The sequence below is a fragment of the Cygnus olor genome, chromosome 2, assembly GCF_009769625.2.
Source record: "Cygnus olor isolate bCygOlo1 chromosome 2, bCygOlo1.pri.v2, whole genome shotgun sequence".
Lineage (NCBI taxonomy): Eukaryota > Metazoa > Chordata > Aves > Anseriformes > Anatidae > Cygnus > Cygnus olor.
The window spans coordinates 58,700,883-58,717,486 of NC_049170.1; the positions used below are offsets into that span (position 1 = coordinate 58,700,883).

The following is a 16,604-nucleotide window of genomic DNA, read 5'->3' on the forward strand; positions in this document are numbered from 1 at the left end:
ATGTCTTGAACTAAATTCTAGAAGAACCCCTGCTATACCCGCTGCCATCCCTTTTTTCTCTATGACTCCACTGGAATATGGACCCACAAAAAGGTTATTAGAGGGTAGTACCACAGCCACCACCTTCTCCATCTAACTGCAAGTGCATGCCCTCACCCTAACAATCAGAATCACGTAATTCAAAACAGCAAACCTTTTTCTGAACGAGGGATAGGTTAACGTGTGTAAATGGTGCTGTGCATACAGTTACCACCGAGCAGCTGAAGTTTAGCAACTTGTTTGTGCATCAAAGCCCAAAGTGTGTATGCTGGATGCCAACCTCTGGTCTGTTGTATTGCAGGGAATGAACTATTTGGAGGAACGTCGCCTGGTGCATCGTGACCTTGCTGCCAGAAACGTCCTTGTTAAGACTCCTCAGCATGTGAAGATCACAGACTTTGGGCTGGCAAAGCTGCTTGGTGCCGATGAGAAGGAGTATCACGCAGAGGGAGGCAAGGTAAAACGCACCAGAGGATGGATAAATTGCTGCGTGTTCGTTGGTGTTTGTGCTTGTGCATGAGACTTTCTGTTAAAAACAGGAAAAAAAGAGAGTGGGCTTTTCAAAGGGCTCAGCTGCAATCTCAGCTTGCTGCCTTTGAAGACTGTGGGAGTCTGCTGTGCACAGCCAGAGAGCAGTGTCAGGCCAGTGTGACTGCAGTGGGAGCAGAGGTAGCAGAGCAACAAATGCTTTTGAAATTCCCACCCAGAATGTCTGGGAAAAACCAAGGTTATTTAAAAAAACATTGAAAAAAAAGCCTGTCTGAATTCATCATGTAGCCAACACCAATAACACTGTACAGTTTATGAAGAGAAAGGGAATACTGTGTATTTATAGCAGAAGAAAGACCTGTCAGACTTGGTTCAACATGCCTTCAATGTTGTACTACGTGCTGATGGAGGGAATGTATCCTGCTGAGAAATTAAAGAGAAGCTGCTTGCAAATATTGCAGAGACCATAAATGGAAACCATATGAGCACAGATCAGTCCTCATCATACAGCCTGAGACTAGATTTCTTACAATAAGAGAAGGATAAAAAAATATAAATTGGACTGTTAAAAATATTGTAAAGATTTCTAATTAACTTAAAACTCCGCAAGTTTCCAGGTTCAGCATAATAAATTAGAATAATAATAAGGACTCAGAAGTTGCCTGCTTTGCCTCTCAGCTGGTTGTGGTTTTTTGTTTTTTCTTTTCCTTTCTTCAACCAAACTATTGGCTTAAACACCACCTGGTGGTAAATATTGCTGATAAAATTTTGATCTGTCTTACGGCTTATTTGTGAATTTTTCTAGGTTCCTATTAAATGGATGGCCTTGGAGTCAATTTTACACCGGATTTACACTCATCAAAGTGATGTCTGGAGTTATGGTGAGTCTAAAAACATAATTATTGTGGATGTTCTGGAACAATTGCAGTGACTATGCAGCGTCCTTTATTCTTTTTGTTATCTTAAGATTGAGAGTCTAAACCTAAATCATGGGCCAAAATCACCTATTCAACAAAGTAAAATTCCCACAAAACTGAGTGGTGGTGAGGTGTAAGATGTCTTACAGAATATGCTTTCACATGATGAGCCCTTCCCTGACCGAAGCTGCAGGTAGGAGACTGCACTCCATGTGGTCACCTTCTGCTGAGGCTTTTCTTCAGCATCTTCATGTGGAATAGAACTGGACGGACAGTAAAGCAGAATAATGAATGGGCAGACTTAAAAACTATTGGCCATGCCATCAGTTAGTGTCAATTGGTGTAACTCCACCGTTTTCTGCCATCGCTATTTCAGGTGATAGCAGAAACTTATTTTGTGGTGGTGGCCAATGTGGTGGCCTGAAATGTTTTGGAGTCCTTACCTACCTGTGGTTCAGCACAGGGCAGGTGGTAGGATGTCCTGGTATCGAGAGGACAATAGAAAAAGGGAATCAAAGCAATACCCTCTGTAGAGAATTCATTTTATACTTGGTATAGTTCATAAGCCAACTTTAAAGAAAGAGGAGCCAAAAGGAAACTTTTCAGAGAAACTTGCTGCAAAATTTCCACTCTGTGTTCTCTTATACTCCTGGAAAATGTTTAGTGCAGATGGTCAAACCCTGTGTCCTGTTAGAAAAAGGCCTCTGCTCCCCTTAATCCATTTATGTATCTTGGCTTCCAAAATCTTGTTTTGTATCCTAAGCTACCAGACAATCACAACAGCTACATCACAGAGTATGTGGTATGTCAGCAAATGACACTGAGGCAGCTGGTTTACACATCTTTCAACAACTGCTCTTGCTCGTCTCCAAAGAGATAATTTTAAACAAAAAGACAACTTCCATTTTTAAAACCACCTCCTAAACTTGAGTCAGGAGTTGATAACCTGTATTTCCTTTCTGTGGGTCTGGGAAGTCTGTGGGACGTTCAACACTAAGATACTAGTTGAGATTAAAAAAAAAAAAAAGCATGATTTCAACCTGTTTTATTAATTTGTCTCTCTTTAAAATCATGGCAGAAAATGCTTTTTCTGGATGGGGATCTGGCTCTCACAGGCAGACACACTCCTGCTGCCTCTTTGCGCCCAGCCAGGCATCCTGACTCCCACCAAACCTCTGTCATTGTCTTCTTCTTTCCCCCTGCAGGTGTGACAGTTTGGGAGCTGATGACATTTGGGTCCAAGCCCTACGATGGGATCCCTGCTAGTGAAATCTCCTCTGTCTTGGAGAAGGGCGAGCGTTTGCCCCAGCCCCCTATCTGTACCATCGATGTGTACATGATCATGGTCAAATGTGAGTTCAGACAGTTTGTGGGTACTCCTCTAAGCTCAAAGTGTCACTGTTGCTTTCATTATATCATATTTCTATACGCTGAATTCTTGGCAACGGCATGGAAGTATGGTTATGTGAAAAAGATTGTGTGTTCCTTTTACAAGATGGGTGCCATGAGCATAGACACCACAGCACTGGCAGATGCACTTCAAGATCCTGAGTTCCTCATCTGATTTCTTCCCCATTTTTTCAATTGCTTCTTTTCAGCACACAACTGTTGCAGTAAAATAGCACAAGAGGTAGGGTGTCTCTGAAGCACTTTTTGACCAGATAGGGCACAGCAAAGGGCTTCTGAATCCCAATCCCCTTTTTCATCTATGTCAGCTGCTAGAATGTCAGATTATTACCTAGCTTTCTACATATCCCCAAAGCCAGGGCTAGGCTTTATCCCTGCTCACTAGTGTTTGTGAGGATGCTGAGAGGCAGCCCACTAGGTGGCATTTAAGACCTTCTCATTGGAGCAAACAGTACCTATTGCTGAAATAGGAGCCACGCTACCACGCTACTACTTTTGGGGACTCCTGGAGCACCTGCGCATTGCTGTGTTGGGACAGGCACTGCACAAGAAGAGCCCTATCCCTGCGCTCACTGAGGTGAGCAGGAACTGGATCTATCTGTGTCCATCAGCAGTGCCCAGATCCAAAAGCACTGTCCTGGAAACCCCTCCTCAGCAATGCTGACACCTCAGCCCCCCAGTTTGCAGCGTTCCTGCCGTAGGTCTTTGAAAGCACTGAACTACAGCACCTCCTTGGGAGGCTGAGCTTTTGTGAAGCAGGGCAGCTCCATCCAAAGTTATTTACACAACAATTTTTTTTTAATAAACAATATTCAAACATATGCAATTAATAGATAAATTCAGAAATACTAGATGCTACTTCTGCGACTGCAGCACACTTCCAAAAGGTCTATTGTGTCTGAAAGTGAGAAGGATTTCTTTAGCTGGTAAGAACTGCACTGGAAGAAGTTAGCAGGGGATCATATATCCAGCACGGCAAAAAGTGACTGCCACTGATGAGATTTTGTTTGATGCACATTTCAGATGTCATATTATGATTTCATTCCTCCATTAACTTGGGTAGGCTATTTCTTATGAGTTCTCCCAGACAAACTAAACTTCACCTTTCATATTTTTAAGTTTTGAACGCAAGAGTCTCTACATCAGTTCATCTGTTAGTTGATATCAGAAAGTGTGGGTTTCCTAATTCATCTCACATGTAAAGCTACCAGCATAAGTATTAGAAATCTCTTCTAGCATTGATCCACACTAAGCTGTAGGATTTGTTTTTGTTACAGTCCACTTACTAGTTAAATACAGCTTAGGTATGGTTAATCTTTCAAAACACCCACAATGTAGATGTTTTGAATTTTAGAAGAAATATGGTACAAAGGGCAGAAAATTGCAAGCATTGCTTCTGCTTTAGACCTCCAGGATTTCCTGAAGCAGTGCATTAAGGAATAGGCAGTCAAACCACAGTTTGACAGGCGCCTGCTGAAGCTACTTTGCTTCTCCTCCTTCAAGAGCTTTTTCAGAGCAGCCTAGTTTGGACCGATCCAGGCTGGCCCCCCATTAGCTGTCCTGAGGACTGTTTCCTTACTGTCATGTTGCAGGACCTGCCTGCCCTAGCAGGGGCAGGCCAGCAAGAGAGGGGACAAGCTCAGCCTGAAGCTTTGCCGGCATTGGCATTTTACTACCTCCATCATTCTTCCAAAACTGCCAGGTGTGCATCTTAAATGCTGAAATTCACACCAGCTAGTGGCTGGCGAATGAACTTTTTATGGTGATCCCTCACAGGTAGCTGCTTTCTTGGCACCATGCATGTATGCTTTATTTCAAGTTCTGTGTTTGATTGCCAAAGCAACTTTAACTGTGCGTTGCTCTCCCTGCTGTCCCGCCAGGCTGGATGATCGATGCAGACAGCCGTCCCAAGTTCCGTGAGCTGATCGCGGAGTTCTCCAAAATGGCCCGTGACCCTCCACGCTATCTTGTTATACAGGTAGGAAACCCAACAGTAGCAACATGTCTGATGGGCATTTAATATGAGGCCCAAAATGATTTATAATGCATAGGAGATCATATTCCTGGCTTGGACAGGTTCTCCACAAATGTTTTTTTTCCACTTAAAAGAAGCCAGACCCCATGGGCCCATGTTCTAGTGGTGTGCTTCCTGCTGGGGCAAAATGATTTCTCCCACCTGTACCCCTTCTGGGTGCTGCAGCAAAAGCTTTTGTTATATTGGCATTTACTTGAAACTAAAAGGTACACCGTAAATGGCATAGATGCGAGGGAGCAAAAGCTGACTGAAATGACAGAGCTTTATATTTCATAGAATAAGAGAGCTGAATCTGTTGGACTGTTTATCTCCCTGCTGGTGAAGGATTATTTCCTGTTAAGTGTTTGCTGAAACATGATGTGGGAAGGGAAGCCATTTAGGAAAATGAGAGCAGTTGCAGAATAGATTTTGAACATCCTCTCTGGCTCTGATGATAAAAGGAAACAGAGCTGAGCTGTTCGTGATGCTCTCTGCAGTGAGAGCTCATGCTCACTAACAGCATGAGTTGAGAAAATGTATTGCAATTAGCATTTAACACATGCTGATAATTTAAGGCCAAGTTCTACTGTTGCCTTCCAGGTCTTAACAAGCTTAGCTAAAACCCCACACAGAATTTCGAGACCAGTCAATATTTTCTTAGTACTGGTCCCAGTCTATGCCCAGTAACATACTGCAGTCATAAGAGGAGAAGAGAGTTTGAACCTCTTAAAAATGCAGATTTTTTACAGCAGTATAGATGTTGCAGGCCCAAATTCCCCCAAACTCTAGGTAAATTTGGTTAAATAAACAGATCAAAATATTGCATCTTGGGCTTCTTACTGAATTTCTTCGTCTCTTAGAGAACAGGATAACGAGGGCTCAAAGGGAGCCTGCGAGTCCTTTCTCACACTGATTTGTCTCATAGGGAGATGAAAGGATGCACTTACCCAGCCCTACGGATTCCAAGTTTTATCGCACTCTGATGGAGGAGGAGGACATGGAAGACATTGTGGACGCAGATGAGTATCTCGTCCCACACCAGGGCTTCTTCAACAGTCCCTCTACATCCCGGACTCCTCTTTTGAGTTCATTGGTAGGAAGCATTTCCTCTCTGAGAACAGAAAAAGCAATTTGAGAGTGAAGTGTTTCTCATGATGCCTATATTTTCTCTCTTTCTCTTTTTAAAAGAGCGCTACTAGCAATAACTCTGCTACAACCTGCATCGACAGAAACGGGGTAAGTGGGGTGACTTGTAAAAAAAGGAGTAGCACTGTGAGATCATTTTTTTATTGCAACTCCCATCCCTCCATTTATACATCATTTGTGTGAATCAGCTTCTTCAAAACAGTCTCTTTAATACTGATTTTCTGCACTTCCAACCTAGCAGGGGCACCCAGTGAGGGAAGACAGCTTTGTCCAGAGGTACAGCTCAGACCCAACAGGCAACTTCTTGGAGGACAGCATAGATGACGGCTTTCTGCCTGCTCCGGGTGAGTACCTCTCCTGTGTGTCCATCCCAGAGCCATTCATTCACAAGTCATTTGGTTATATCCCTTAAGATTCTTGCCTGAATATAGTCATTTCCCTTCCTTTTTTAGAGAAAGGAAGCAGTCCAAATGCTTCCTGCCTTTTTTTGCTCAGTAAACAGGAGTGAAAATGGAAGTGCATATCCTTTCTTATACTTTTCTGGCCACCTCTCATTTCAGTTCCTTCACAAGCCAGGTTCCTCATGTTTGCCATGTGTGCCATCACGTTGGGGAGTTTGGGTGTGTGCATATATGTTTAAAGCTTTCTACTACTTCAGAAAATAGCCTATAAAAATGTTTTTCAACCCGTAAACCCTTTCTGCAATATAAACAGTTTTCTGGTAGTGTCACTGCTGTCAGATGTTGATACACAGAAGGAAGCTCATAGTTTCCCTTTTACTTACAGCGTGGTAGTTGTAGAGTGAGCCAGAAAGTGTGGAAGGAGTTGGTGCTGAGTTAAGCAGTCATGATGCTTTTGATAAAAAAAAAAAATCAACCTTCTATCCCTTCCCCCAAAAACAACAGCTGAAAAGACTGATAGACCATGCAAGGGATGGCATGTAAGTGAGATGTGGAGTCTCTCTTGCTGCCTGTCCTGTATTTTCAAGGTATTTGCCTTGTCTCTAAGCATTTTTCAAGGGAAATGGCTTCTGGCAGCCAAACTTCCTGATTGAAATTTCAGAACAGTATCTGGGACATAGCCACCCACACAACACTAAAATCAGCAGTAGCTATTTAGCAGTCTTGTGGTCAAAGTCATCCTTCTGCTGCTTTGAACACTGAACTCCTGAAGGTGTACTCCAAGGTGGTGCACTTTGTGCCACAGCGTGGCAGTCGCTGCGTTTGGCTCTCTTCCCCACCTGATGCAAAGCTGGGAAGTTTGGTGAGGTGCTGTGTGTGGAAAGCATGGTGCAGCTTGGTTAAAACTGCACCTCGAGTGATGCAAACGACTGCACTAGTTACACGTCTACATTTTCAGTATCTCGTTTCTTTGTTTTTAACTCCAGAGTATGTAAACCAGTTGATGCCCAAGAAGCCATCTACCGCGATGGTCCAGAATCCGATCTACAACAATATCTCCCTCACAGCAAACTCAAAGCTCCCCACGGACTCGAGCTACCAGAATTCCCACAGCACAGCCGTGGACAACCCCGAGTATCTCAACACCAACCAGTCTCCGCTGGCTAAAACAGTCTTTGAGAGCTCTCCTTACTGGATCCAGTCAGGTAATCACCAAATAAATCTGGACAATCCTGACTACCAGCAGGACTTCTTACCGAAGGAAACAAAACCTAATGGTCTCTTGAAAGTTCCTGCGGCAGAAAACCCAGAGTACTTGAGGGTAGCAGCACCAAAAAGTGAATACATTGAAGCTTCAGCATGACCATAGAGAATTTCTTCTTGCAGTGAGGCAAGCCAAACTTGTGGTTAATCACCTGGCTGCTGCAAGAACAGACTCTGCTCAGCGCGAATGGCAACCACAATGCATCAATAAGCACACCTTCCCTTTTCAGCGCATGGGCTGAAACTGCAAAGCCAATCTGACAGGACAGTTTGGGTCTTTTCTTGCCCATTTCCATGTATTAACTGAGGTGCCTACACTGCACTGAGATGCGTGTTGGAATGGAGCAAGATCTTCCTGTACAGGAGAAATATGGATGCATTCCTTTCGTTTTCAAATGGTAGCATGGTAAGAAGCCACTCTGGGATGAACTTGAGAGCTGTACACATTGTACAGTCAAATTCCTTTCTACAGCATGTATTTTTATAAATGTTTCTAACAGAATTTTTGGATCTTTTACAAGATCAGATGCTTGTACTGCTGGTCTGTTATGTGGTGCTCAGATCACCAGCAGGAAGAAAAATAATGTTACTAAATAGTTTTCCAAAATTCCTGGAACGGAAAAAGTTGTTCCAAACCACCGGATTTTTACAAATTGGCTCCATATACTGCTTCTTGGCATGAACAGGGAAAGTGCATCTGGGGGACGTATGGGAGATTCTGTCCACGGCAGGATGGGGCGGATCACTCTGGGGAAAACTAGCACGAGGAGCAAATGGCAGGACACATCACCTACTGACCACTACTGCTAAAAGCGGACAGGAGGAACTCAGCACGGAATCGTTTATAGATGTTTATAAAGCGCTCACTGGTCTGTTTTCTAATGGTCAAACACAAGACGTTTTTCTGATCCATTTTATAGAAGCTGTAGAGATGTCAAAATGTCTTTCTTCAACAAAACTGTTAAATGTTGCCGTAACTGAAAAATGAAGTGTCAAATAATGTTTAACAGTCTTTAATTAAATGTCAAGGAAATGCAAATGGTGGCAAATTGGAGCATTCGTGAGACAGACAGGATGCACTATACTAAATTAAACTTGACTAGGGCAAGAAACACAGGTAGCTCTAGCCAAGCAGTTTATTTCCCTTCTTAAAGGGACTCCAAGCAGAAATCATCCTGTATATAACTTGGCAAAGAAAAGGGTTGTGTCAGCGTTACACTTTCTGCACTTCAAGGCAAAATACGGCCAGTTGCTGCATCAGGCCGGGGCAGAAGCTGAGGCTATTTGCCTCATCATACCTCTCCCTTGGGTTAACCTTTTATAGCACCTGTCAATGCAGGAGGAGCGGTGAAAATGGTTTAAGGAAAGGAAGAGTAATCTGGAGTGACAGAAAAAGTTGTCTTCTTCTGAAACACAGGGCCGCCTACTGCTTCTTTAAACACCCAGCCTGGTCTTCAGTTATCAGTGTGGAAGAGGCAGACTAGACAAGGCTAGGATTTTAGCTTAATAGTATATAGACCCTGTGTGTTAACGGTGTGTCAATCACAGTAAGTGAAACATTATTTCAATGTGTGAAAGTGAAACTATTCTTTCAAGGGATCCCTGTTAAAAAACTTAAACTCCTCTGTCATTAACATTTCTTATGAAGGTAGTAGGAGTAAAATGCCCAAAATGTAAATTCAGCCAGTAACTTAGAAGCAGCTTGGCAGTGCTATTTTAATCAAATCATTAGCTCAGAAATCAAATACACATTTGGCAATTCTGGTACGAAGGCCATTAACTAGTTAAGTGTTAGGAACTTACTCGAGGTAGCACTTTAAGTAGCAATAAATTGTTAAACGTGTGCTTCCACTGTGCTTTGAGTCTATCACTGCATGCTTCAGTTTAAGTATTGCGTCTGGACTCCAGGATCAAGCAGAAAATCCTTAAAACATTGGTTTTACAGATTTATTGAGGAGTAAAGGAGAAGAGTGGTCATGTGAAATGACCCTTTTTAAGAGTAATGCAGTGGAAAATGCGTTAGTAACTTCTGTGTGTGCTCTAGTTCATCCGCCATCCTGCAGTTTGGGGTAGAGAAGTGTATTTGGTCAAAATCCAAAGGTTGTCCTGGTGTGCTGTTTCACAGATTTGTGTCACTGTGACCAAGTCCCAGCCACAGCACTATGGAAGATGCAGTATTTGATTATTACTTGTTTGTGTTTAAGACAATAACCAAAATTCAGTTTGTATGTCCAACTTGTGGCAGATTTCTCCGTGCATTCCTGAGAGCAAATTTGTTCTGTTGCTCTCACAAGTGTGCAGCGTGTATGCACAGGCAGTGCTTTTCTCTCCACCCACTACCCCAGCAGGAATGTAAATAAAACTAAAATGTATTTTAACAGAAATCATGGATAATTTTCAGATTGCTAAGTCTGTTATGTCTCCAAGCAGAACACTAGAAAATCACACAGTGCAAGTTCTCTGCAGGATCTTTCCAACACTATTACACAGAAGAATGTATTGGTGTTTTGATTTAACCTTCTATCTAAAACAAGAAAGCCACTGAGAAGTAGCAATATGTATCACCAGCATTATGTAGCATGAAAATTATTTAATAAAGGTTAATTTGCTTGCCTTTTTAAAGTAATTTAGGAGGGATTCAGTAGAGACTCATTACTAGTAAGAGGGGAATGCATCTAATATTAAACAATGTAAGTTTGAAAGATCATAATTTTTGGAATATACTGTTTCTGACAAGAAAAGTAAGGAAGAGGATTTAGGACCACAAGCTCTTGATACAAGCATACAGGAAGATTCCAGATTTGTGGGATTAGCTGAATTGTGAAATAATTCTACTAAATATGCACCCTGTAAGCCATGATATGTAAATATGCAGCTCGGTAATGATTCAAAAGCCAGCAAATGATAAATGGGCAGTGCCTCGAGGAGCAGATACAGTGGCACTGGGAGTGGATGGGAATGCACAGCTCCAAGGCTCTTGCTGGAAGCACAGGTGTTACAGGGTAGTGGTACTTGTAGGATAACAGGCATTAGCAAGGTATCCAACCATTGCCACTGAGATGAAAAAGAAAAAAAAAAAAAACAAAAAAACAGCTGAAATACTGTTCTGTTGTTGTTGTTTCTTTGTTTTACCCCACTGCAGGTCATAGACCATGTAACAGCAAATAAACCCATGCACATCACAGTTGCTTGTAAAAGCAAACATGGTCAGGCAGCAGTTTCCGAGGGGGGGGGGTCATGGGACCACCTTGCTGATGCAGTGTTGTACAGAATGCAGGCTATTGAATGGGACACAGAAGTTGTGTTTTTTCAAATACTAGAAAAACATAAATGCACTGAGAGCTTACGTAAATCAGCATCCAAAAATAACTTAAAACTTCTGCTGCTGTCTCCAAGGAAGTGCGGGTATAAAATACCGTTTTTTTAAATGCAACTAAATAGGGAAATGTAACAGGCAACAGCCACTGTTTAAAGGTAGCAGAGTCTTACTAATCCAAAAAATAAAGATTCCATTTTAACTATATTTCTCATGGAAGGCAAAATGACAGCACGCACAAGTTAGGGCTCAGTGTCTCTTAATCATAAAGCAGCAGTTAACAAGGAACTGTTTTTGCAATAATAATGTAAGCACTACATGCTCGGAGACTTTTAATAACTGCTAAGTATATGAAAATATAAGTCAAGAGTCTTCACATTACTTTGATGTTTTCCAGTGTACACTGTCAGTGCACTTTACTTCATTTGGGCCTTGGGTTGTTTTCTTCTGCTGCAAAGGGAGTTGGCTTGGGAAATCTCCTTCGTGTTGCAATATTTCTTGTAGGGTAAATCCATCTTAGAGGGCGGGATCTTACTCTTGTTTGCAGCTGACAGGCTACAGCACAGTGAGTTTTCTAGAGAAAGCAGTTGGAAATAGACACTGTGCCTGGTGGTTTTTGGAACATCTCAGGGTGCTTCCCTGTCCCCCCAGGTCGTGGTCAGATGGCTGTATGAAGGTCCAGCATTACAACATTTGCTCCCGTGGTTTATTTGAAAGGAAGGGGCTTGCGCAGGGAGAGTAACGCCAGGTTTGGGGCAGGGCCAGCCAATCCATCCCAAAACAGCTGCCAAATTTGACAAAGGACATCACTGAAACCATTGACTGTTCCTGCAGGTGTGGGTGAGAGTGGATAGCTGCACACTCTTGTTCCTGCTGCCAGATTGAAAAGAAGTCTGCTGCGTTTCTGCAGAGATTGCCTGTGCAAAACCCAGCATGCTCAGCCTTTGTGCTATGGGATGATTCTCGCCCCAAGCCTGGAGGGTGCAGCCAGGGCTGCGGCAATGTTACAGGACCCCAAGCAGCTCAAGCAGGTCCCATCACAAGGTGCCTGGGGTGTCCTTGGGCTGTCTGGGGGTGCTCCAGGATGCCAGTGAGAAACTTTGCATTTCCAGACAAGCACTCATTTTTCAGATTCAGAGTTCAACATATTCTATTACAACTGCTGCCTCTCCAGATGAGGAGTTACAGGATGCCGGCTTTTATTTCTCCCCATGTTTCTCCATGAGAAAATGTATGAATCAGGACAAAGTATGAAAATGTACCTGTGTCCTCCTCCTGAAGAAAACTGTATACTGATGAAGTGTCAAACTCTGTGTATAACACTTAGCAAGAATGCTTTGTAATGTTTTATCACCACTGATTCGATTTTCTATATTGGAATCCCATTTTCTAGTGTTCTTTTTGTAAGTTTTAGCTCTTTGTTCCAACATACAACTTTATAAGGAGCCTTTAAAAAAATAGAAAGTTTATATAAAAGAAAAACACGACACCTTTAAGTAGCTTTCTAAATAGGCTGCATTAGGACCAAAGATATAATGTCTTGTTTTCTTGCTTTAAAGGAATAGGGTATTGATCACCAACCACTTCCACAGCATCTCATTACAGGGAAAATCTGCAGAACTCATTGGGACTGGGCCATAGTGCCACTGTGCCAGGAGGGCTTGACAGGAGGATGAGGCCTGTCCATAGAAAACTAAACCAAATATCAGGACCAGGTAACACTTCAGGGCCAGATCTATGACCTCTACGCAATTTTGATTCATTGTCTATTGAACACAATTGCTAAACAAGGACACAAGAAAAAAGAAACAAATACTTTATGCTTTGGCTCAACATGAGGAAAAAATACAATGATGTGAAGATTAAGACATGATTAGATAACTACTTTTTATGTGAGGAAGTGTGTAGGCTGGCAGAGTTTAAAATGATAATACTTTTGGTTATGTATTACTTTAATTGTGAGGGGGAGTTGAAATCACGGCACTTCCATGATAGGCTTTACTTTCTGTCACACATTCTGCCTACTTTGGGCGTTGTGTGTATTTGCAGATCACCTGTGTTACCATAGCCTGGTGGACTGAAAATTATAGTTCATTCATATGAGTAAGAGGTACTGCACATAAATCCCTCATTCTTTTACATGGGAAGATGAAGGGGACAAGGAGAGAAAGTGTGGAGACAGTAGGCTGTACCACAGGAAACCCTCAAAGAAACCCTCAAGGAAACCCTCAGTAACATCAGAGAAAAAGGTTTCCTGATGAAAAAAAGAACAGAGGACCTGGCTGGCAAAAGACACGTCACTTCTGCACCACTGCAGTCAGCAGGCAAAATACCTTTGGCCAAGACTTGGTGCTGGTGCTCCATCATCAGTTTTGCTCTTGTCCTCTTACGTGTTTTCAGCTTTGTTGCAGATGAGGCTGTTTGGATGTAAGACAGAGTGGGTTTTGAGGTCTCTCTGTACCTTTCTTTTTGAAGTAATGGATTTTCTAATTAATAAAGTGAAAAGAAAAATAATCAAAACCACAGATGTGAACCTATCAACCGGACTTGCTGAAGGTTTTCTTCTCATGTAGCTGATACGGTACATCTTTTCCAGTCACTCTGGAATTTAGCCAAACCATCCTCCTGACCTCTCACAATCTATCTGAAGACTGTGGAATTTCAAATACCATCAGTGCTATCCTCACATTTTATGAAAGGGAATATGTGAAGTAGTCGTCTACAATGGTAGGAAGGTTGGCTCACATACCTAGGTTTCTTTTTAGTCCTACATTCCTAACGCTGTTCCTCTTGAAATTAATGGGATGTTTGACTTGATTTCACTGAGTATAAAACAAGGCTAATGTTGAGTGATTTTGATAATCAGAGATCCTATGGATCCATTGCCCCATTTTAGGCTACTTTGTATTGATCCAATCAATTGAGTATAAGGAATAATGTTTTGGTTTTAATGAACTGTCAAGCAATATACCCATAGATACAGACGGTACCTTGCAGCATTGTAAAGTTACTCAACTATGAAAGCACTATTTGTACAATAAGAAACTCTCGACTTTTATATGGTTTAATAGTTTATACTGTTGATCAAAGATTGTTTGTATATTGAGCGATAAAAAATGAGGTGTATATTATTCTTTTTAATTGTTTTTAATTTTTGGAGAACTCTATTGTAATATACTGTTGTATTTGGGGGGAAGAAAAATCAGTGGCTAGCTTGTAGGGTTTTTAGGCAGACAGGAACTCACAATAAGGGTTCTTTATTGGTTGACTTAGATTTTCGTACAAGTTGTCACCTTGGGGATTTATCCAGAGCTTAGTGAAACTAATAACAAGACCCTTTCTTCTCTCCAAGACTCTTTGGCCTCTCTCCATATACGGTACTGGAGTTCCATAATGTGAGCAATAATACAGCTAACAATTGTGAAAATTGGAAGTGCAATATGAAAGCCCAGGTGCTGCTTATCAGGGCACTAATAAAAGCTGCTCTTTCAAAATGCATGGCAGGTTCTCACTTCAGTTTTATGGCAAAAGCAGAAGCACAGTCAAAGCAATCCCTCAAATTCTCATCCATATTACATTTGGCTTATGAAGCCATACTTCTGGCCATCTGTGAATTTCATAGTCATGTGTTGTGCAACAGCATTGCAACAGGACTCTGTGGTAAGGAAAGTCAAAGTCTCAACTAGAGTTACATACATGCAAAACATTTACATTATTATATGACACTAGCAAGAAAGAGAAATTCTGTTAGCAAAGCCAGTCAAATAAAGCCTCAGGGTCCCCCAAATATTGGTGTTTAATTATCCAACTGGTGGAACATGTAGCATACAACAGGAATTGCAGGGTCCTAAATGTAACAGAGCAAAATACATTGGGTCTACAAGACACTAAAGAAGAGACGAGCTGGAACTGACAGTACATGTTCAGCCTGGATGAGTCCCTGGTATCGTCATTAGTAAATTAAATCATTTCTGTCTTTATAGATTAACTTTGTACACAGGAATTAAAAAAAAAAAAAGCCACTACAGCACCTTTCTCATTTTCATCTTTCCATCCAGTCCCTTCCAATACTAGGCTGCATTTTTACCAGCTCAACTTATTTTATGCAGAAATGATGTAGTCTTAATCTTCATATTACTGGTTCTCAGAAATGTCTAATGCGTATTAATGCATGATATTTTTATTTTAATAAAAGTAATTAAATAAATCTTTGCTGTTTGGGGGCACGTTTTTTTTTTTTTTTCTCTTTAGTGATCACCTGACTTGGGAAGACTGTATATACATATGTTAGTATTAATATTATTAGCTTGAAAAGGAAAATGAAACATATATGTCCCTTAATTTCCTCTGTGAAGATCACAAAACCACTTACAGATAGATTCAAAAGTCTTCTTTATCAGGCAGGAAACTGTTCATCCATGTATTTCACATGTAGGAAATTAAAGGCACAGCAATACCCAGAGAAATGGAGACACTGATGGAGATAAATTCCCCTGCTAAAGAATGGGGTGGGCATAGAAATGTGTGGATATTTGGGAAGAATAAGCATTCAGAAATTCCACTGATCTCCGTTCAAATAACTAAAACATAAAAAGTGACAAAGGATGCAACAGGACAAGACAGCCAAAGAAACACAGCTGCAGTGTAATCCCCCTATCTGCCTGCACAGGATATGATAGGTTAAGATAAGATAAAGAAAATTGCTATTTAAAAATAGGAGAGGAAGGCAAGTCTCTGACATATCCTTCCATCATTATCCTCAGCAGCACTGATCAAGCCATGCCCTTTACTACTCCTAAACTCAGGCTGGGATAGAGCAAAGCAAACCTTTAGGAAACTCATTTGAACAAGCAACAATTGCATCAGATCATGTAAGAAATTTCCAGGATAGCCAGTAAGAGCTGACACACTCTGAGGAGGCCCACAGCCATAGCCAGACCACCTACTGCAGCACCCAGGACAGACCTACATGTGCAGAGCATCACTGAAGATGGGAGAGCTGGACCAAGCCTTCCTGTCTATGTGGCCAGGTTTCCTGTCCCAACACTGGTGGCAGCCACGCTGCTCACACCAAGGGCTCACCAGCAGAAAAGTGTTTCTCCATGTGGCATCCAGGCTGGCGCTTACTAATCCACCAGCTCAGCCTCCTTGAAATTGCATTATGTTTGTTGGCAGAGATGGGCTCAGATCAAATGTTGGTGCCCACCTGAGGCAGACTCATGGCAGACCCCCCCAGGAGCGATTGACACTGGGACTGCAGGTACCAAGAGACATATCCTGCACAGGGTGCTTGGTGGGGTGGCTGGGCTTCCTCCCTGTGGGTCAAGGTGGACAACTTTGAGTCCACCTGGAAGTACATACACTCAGCAGTAAGCCCCCAGACCCAAAATGTAGATTATTGCTGCTCTTCATTTGGGAGAGGAGCTGAAGATAGATAGAGATTAGGTGGTGCTTTAAATTGTTTGCTGGGAACTGAAATCTCTCTAATAAGCACCATCTGTGCAGTGTTTATCACCAGAGCTCGTATTTCAGAAAGCCTTTTGCTTTAAAACCTCTTTCTTTATGAAGAGAGCAGAAGGAACATCACTTAATGCATGTGTTAACCCCAGAGA

General features: G+C 42.0%; 1 protein-coding gene across 2 annotated transcripts in view; it reads left to right on the forward strand.

Moving 5' to 3' along the window:
• The window catches only part of EGFR (epidermal growth factor receptor), a 163,663-nt gene extending 148,668 nt beyond the window's left edge, over positions 1-14,995 (forward strand). Inside the window, exons 21-28 of one of the 2 annotated variants that reach the window (XM_040547924.1) lie at positions 341-496; positions 1,334-1,409; positions 2,651-2,797; positions 4,733-4,830; positions 5,792-5,959; positions 6,055-6,102; positions 6,254-6,356; positions 7,400-14,995. In XM_040547924.1, the coding sequence (XP_040403858.1) occupies positions 341-496; positions 1,334-1,409; positions 2,651-2,797; positions 4,733-4,830; positions 5,792-5,959; positions 6,055-6,102; positions 6,254-6,356; positions 7,400-7,776 (1,173 nt within the window). In that variant the 3' untranslated portion in view covers positions 7,777-14,995. Of the gene's footprint in view, positions 1-340; positions 497-1,333; positions 1,410-2,650; positions 2,798-4,732; positions 4,831-5,791; positions 5,960-6,054; positions 6,103-6,250; positions 6,357-7,399 lie in introns of both variants that reach the window. The other variant, XM_040547923.1, reaches the window with a different exon arrangement.
• Positions 14,996-16,604: the final 1,609 nt, after the last annotated feature.